This window comes from Merops nubicus, unplaced genomic scaffold (assembly GCF_000691845.1).
Source record: "Merops nubicus isolate BGI_N331 unplaced genomic scaffold, ASM69184v1 scaffold21068, whole genome shotgun sequence".
NCBI lineage: Eukaryota > Metazoa > Chordata > Aves > Coraciiformes > Meropidae > Merops > Merops nubicus.
Window position 1 is genome coordinate 1 of NW_008625359.1, and position 4,627 is coordinate 4,627.

The following is a 4,627-nucleotide window of genomic DNA, read 5'->3' on the forward strand; positions in this document are numbered from 1 at the left end:
CGAGCAGCCGCGGCTGGAGGGTGAGCAACCCGCCCCCTGGCGCTGCGGGGAGGGGTCACAACGAGGGAGGGTGGAGAGAGATGCAGCAGCAGCTCCCCTCTCTCGGCCCCACGTCGGTGCTGTGGCCTCCTGCCTCCCCCAGCAAAGTCAGATCTGTGGGGAGAGGAGAGGAGAGGATTCCCCGTACAGGCTCCTGCTCCATCTGTAGTACAGGGGGAGGGACCTTCTTCCCAGGGCAGTGCTGGGCTGTTGTCATCAGGGGCTTGTCCTCATCAGTCCTGGCCTGAACAGGCAACAGGCAGGTCACAGAATCCCACAGTCCCAGCGTGGTGGGGTTGGGAGGGACCTCTGGAGATCATCTCATCCAACCCCCTGCTCCAGCAGGTCACCCACAGCAGGGTGCCCAGGGTCACAGCCAGGAGGGTTTGGAATCTCCAGAGAAGGAGACTCAGGGTCAGCCACGTGTATTCACACTCTAGTGCTTTTCTCATCCCTTTTGCTCTTCCCCTTTCCTGACTCAGCTGCTGCTGCTGACAGAGGCTCACCCCAGAAGAGCCAACACATTGCTTTCCTGTCAGAGATGGAGGAAGAGGAAGAGGTTATACCTACACCAGTCTCACTTATCTCTCAGGATGGGACAGAGCAGGTATGGACACTGACAACCTCCAGCAGGTGGGAGACAGCAGTTAACTGAGACTCTGCCTCTACACAGCCTTGGTGTTCTCTTTAAGGCTTTTTTTTCAGCATGAGAGAGACCCTGGGGCTTCACAGGCTCTGTGTCATGAGGGCTCCACTCCTTACAGCCTTATCCACTGCTGGAGGGGTGGGTGGAGGGTAAAGAAGAGGCCTCAGGTCCCTGACTTGCCATGTTTTCTGGCCAGAGTCTTGCAGGCGTTTGCCCAGGCTCACATGCAGTGCCTGGCAACCCTCATCTCTGCTGACACAGGCAGGATCTGGAGCTGGTTTTGTCCTTGTTGGTACAGGGCAGTGCTTTTCTTGTACTTCCCTCCACCAGCTGCCTGTGTGCTGACTGGGAAAAACTCCCTTCTGTGGCATGGGGCAGAGGAAGCAGCTGCCACGGGAAACGCTTGTTTCCTCTTGCTCTGAGCTGCTCCAGGATGGACAGGCTGTCCTGACAAACCCTGGAGAGGAGATGCTAAATGGGAAGGGGAGGTGTGGTAGGAGTGGGGGAGGATGGTGACCTGGGGCCTGTGAGTTCTCCATGGAGCCCGTGGTGTTCTATGGACCCTAGGTCCTGTGTAGCAAGGAAAGTGTTTCCTCCTTGGTGAGACCAGTGTGTTGCTGAAGTCGGGAGGTGTGTAAGGCTTCCCAAGGAACTGTCCTGATGGGAGCATCCACTGTTGTCCCACCCAGGTGGGTTTGTCTGGGGAAGACCTGCAGGCCCTGGGCAGCAGGATGGGCGTGGTGACACAGAGCAGTGCCCTCCCCGTGGAGCCAGTGGGCAGTGACAACCTGGCTGTGCCCAACGGCACCCAGACACAGCCAGTAGGGACAAAACCTGGACTGTCCCTTTTCCCTCTGGAGAAGCCACCTGCTAGAAGGGAACTGCATCATCTTCTGACACAGGATAGTTAATTTTATCTTGACTTTTCCTAGGTTACCATAGTCACTTCTGGGGCAGTCCCATCTGAAGAATCGGGCATCGCATCCCTCTGTCATCAGCAGGTGGCATTGCTGGCCACCTCCAAGGGCACCCCCCTCACAGTGCAGGTACCACACAGCTCCTGCTGCCTTCCCCTCCCTCACCTCATCCCCCTCCTGGCTCCAGTGCTTACCCCCTCGCTCTGCTGCAGCACCTCTTCCCCAGGGTGCTTGCTCCTAGTTCCCAGATGCCCTGTGTACAGAGGAGAGCAGGGATGTGCTCCTTGGATTGCAGAATCAGACTGGTGGGGGTTGGAAAGGACCTCTGGAGATCCAACCCCCCTGCTCCAGCAGGTCACCCACAGCAGGGTGCCCAGGATCATATCCAGGAGAGTTTGGAATCTCTCCAGAGCAGGAGACTCCACAGCCTCTCTGGGCAGCTTCTCCAGGCTCTGCACCCTCACCCCAAAGAAGTTTCTCCTCCTGCTCAGGTGGCACCTCCTGGGTTCCAGTTGGTGCCCGTTGCCCCTTGTCCTGTCCCTGGGCACCACTGACCAGAGTCTGGCCCCAGCCTCTTGCCCCCCAGGGGCCCTTTAGCTCTTGCTCAGCATTGATCAGATCCCCTCTGAGGCTTCTCTCCTCCAGCTGAACAGCCCCAGGGCTCTCAGCCTGTCCTGGCACAGAGATGCTCCAGGCCCCTCAGCAGCTTTGTAGCCTCTGCTGGACTCTCTCCAGTAGCTCCTTGCTGCGCTTGAACTGGGGCCCCCAGCACAGGACCAAACACTCCAGAGGTGGCCTCACCAGGATAGAGTACAGTGGGAGGAGACCCTCCCTCGACCTGCTGGTCACACTCTTAATGCACCCCAGAAAACTCCTTCATAAACAGCCTTTCCCCATCTCATCCATGTCCCTCTCTGCTTTGCCCTCTGCCTCCTACCTGTATCACCCCAGCTGATCCTGGGGCTGCCCTGAGCCAGGCAGCACCTCCTGAACCCCCCTGGGGGGACCCTGTTGTGTCTCTCTCTTTGCTCCCCTAGTTAGCAGAGCGGCAGGGCCTGGAGGGAGCCCTCAGCACGGCCACAGCAGCCATCCAGCAGGACCCTGTCACACGTGAGGCGTCTGAGAACGGGTGCTGAACCCCCCCTGAGCCCCCCAGGTGGGGAGAGCTGGCAGCAGCCCCAGCCCCTGCTCCACAGGGCACTCAGGAGCCACGGGACACAGCCGGGGAAGGCGTCCGAGACCAGCGGCCGGCGTGGGCACTGCCCGGTGCTCAGGGCTGATGCCAGCAGTGTTGGGCTACCAGAGAGACCCTGTTCCAAGGGCTCTGCTCTCCATGGAGGGTTGTCAAAGATCTTTGGCTGGTGCCTTCTCCTGGAGGCTCTGCTGTTTTCCTGGGCTCTGAGCAGTGACTTCCCTGCTCCTTGCCTTGGGCACTGACCACTCCGTCTGGAGGAGATGGTAGATTGTGTCTCCTAGTATTTATTTTTTCCTGGCTAAGATGTACAAGACCTGCCAGGCTTCTGCAGTAGAGGTGGAACCACAGAGATTTCAGCAGGCTCTGGGATTGCAAAATGTTTCTGGAGAGGCACTTCCTGCCCTTTCCCTCTAGGAATGGTCCAACAGCCTCCTCTCAGTGTGGGACACGTGGGCAGCATACACACAGAAGCAATCAAGCCCCATCAGAGCTGTCCTGGGCGCAGCATCTGGAGCTGTGACCAGTTCCTGATGCTGGAGCAAGCACCCAGCCTGGCTCCAACACCACTTTTCCCACCTCTTCATCACCCTCTGCTCTCCAGGAAGCTTCCTTGGCACATCTCAGCACTTGGAGCAAAGCCCTCCTTCCACAGAAACCAGCCAGCACCTGTCAGGGGCTGAGCTAGGCCTGGATGTAAATACTGAGTTGAAATAAAAACAAATTAAAGTTTTCTTTTTTCAAAAGAGCAGCACCCTTCTCTCTCCCAGTCCCTGGGGCCAGCAGCTGGCAGGGCCAGGGTGGATGTTACTGTTTTGCAGATGCAAGGATTAAGGAAGTTCAGGAGATGTGTTGAACTGGCCGCAAGTGCAGCGACTGCCCAGACACAGCACTGAGGAGAGGTGTGAGCAAAATAAATTGTGGCCTCTGAGCTCTCAGTGTGTCTTGGAGGGGCTAAGAGCTGTCTCCTGAACCTCAGCGCTGGCCTTGGCTCCTCCAGGGGCTCCTGCCAGCCTGGTTTTGGGGAATTGTGTCAGTAGAAGAGAATCATAGAATCATTTAGGTTGGAAAAGACCTTTAAGATCACATCCAGCTGTTAAGCTGTGCCTGTGAAAGCATCCTACAGCCCTCTGAGCTGCAGAGACCTGGGCTGGCTTCCTCACCCCAGCAGGAGGAACCGCAGCCCCACCACTGCCCCAGGCAGCTTGTGGACCAAGCCAGCACAGAGAGCACCACAGAACTATTTGGGTTGGAAAAGACCTTTAAGAGCAACAAGTCCAACTGTAAACCCAACACCAGCACAGGTCCCTGCAATCTGGTGGTTTATTTTTCTGGCTGCATTCGAGGAGTTTGCAGAGGAAGAGGTTTCTGCAGGTGAGGAACAGGTAGAACCTGGGAGGGCTGCAGTGGCTCAAGCTCCTCTCGCCTTCCGTGGTGCGACTGAGCCCAAACCAAGCAGGGCTGGAGCCTTTCCAAAAGGCACAACCTGCACTCCCGCTGCGAGGAGAAGCTCTTCATTTAAATCCCAGAAGAGGAAGCTGCTCTCGGAGTCGGGGAGGGGATTTCTCTCTGCAGAACACAAACGCCGAGGACGCTTTTGATCTCCAGGCTGAGCTAACAGAGGGTTACAGATCCCCGTTGCATTTGCAGAGCCCCTCGCGGTGCTTCCCTGGGCCCCCCCTCCATGGCGAGGGGAAAGCCTGGCAGCCCTCGGGGCTGAGCCGGGGCCAAGATGTGGCCCGTGGGCTCCTCTGGGGCATGCCCAAGCAGATGGCGCTCCTGCTTCGCGCGTCCCTCGCCGCCCAGGGCTGGCGAGGCAGGCGGCGGTTTCCT

The 4,627-nt window shown here is 58.1% G+C and overlaps 1 protein-coding gene across 1 annotated transcript in view; it reads left to right on the forward strand.

The window, feature by feature from the left end:
• Positions 1-521: 521 nt before the first annotated feature.
• LOC103778087 (differentially expressed in FDCP 6 homolog) overlaps positions 522-4,627 on the forward strand; it is a gene marked incomplete at both ends in the record, with an annotated part of 14,442 nt that continues 10,336 nt past the window's right edge. Inside the window, 5 exons of the mRNA XM_008945658.1 lie at positions 522-646; positions 1,375-1,506; positions 1,618-1,731; positions 2,640-2,712; positions 3,399-3,490. Coding sequence (XP_008943906.1) covers positions 522-646; positions 1,375-1,506; positions 1,618-1,731; positions 2,640-2,712; positions 3,399-3,490 — 536 coding nt within the window. The remainder of the gene's footprint in view (positions 647-1,374; positions 1,507-1,617; positions 1,732-2,639; positions 2,713-3,398; positions 3,491-4,627) is intronic.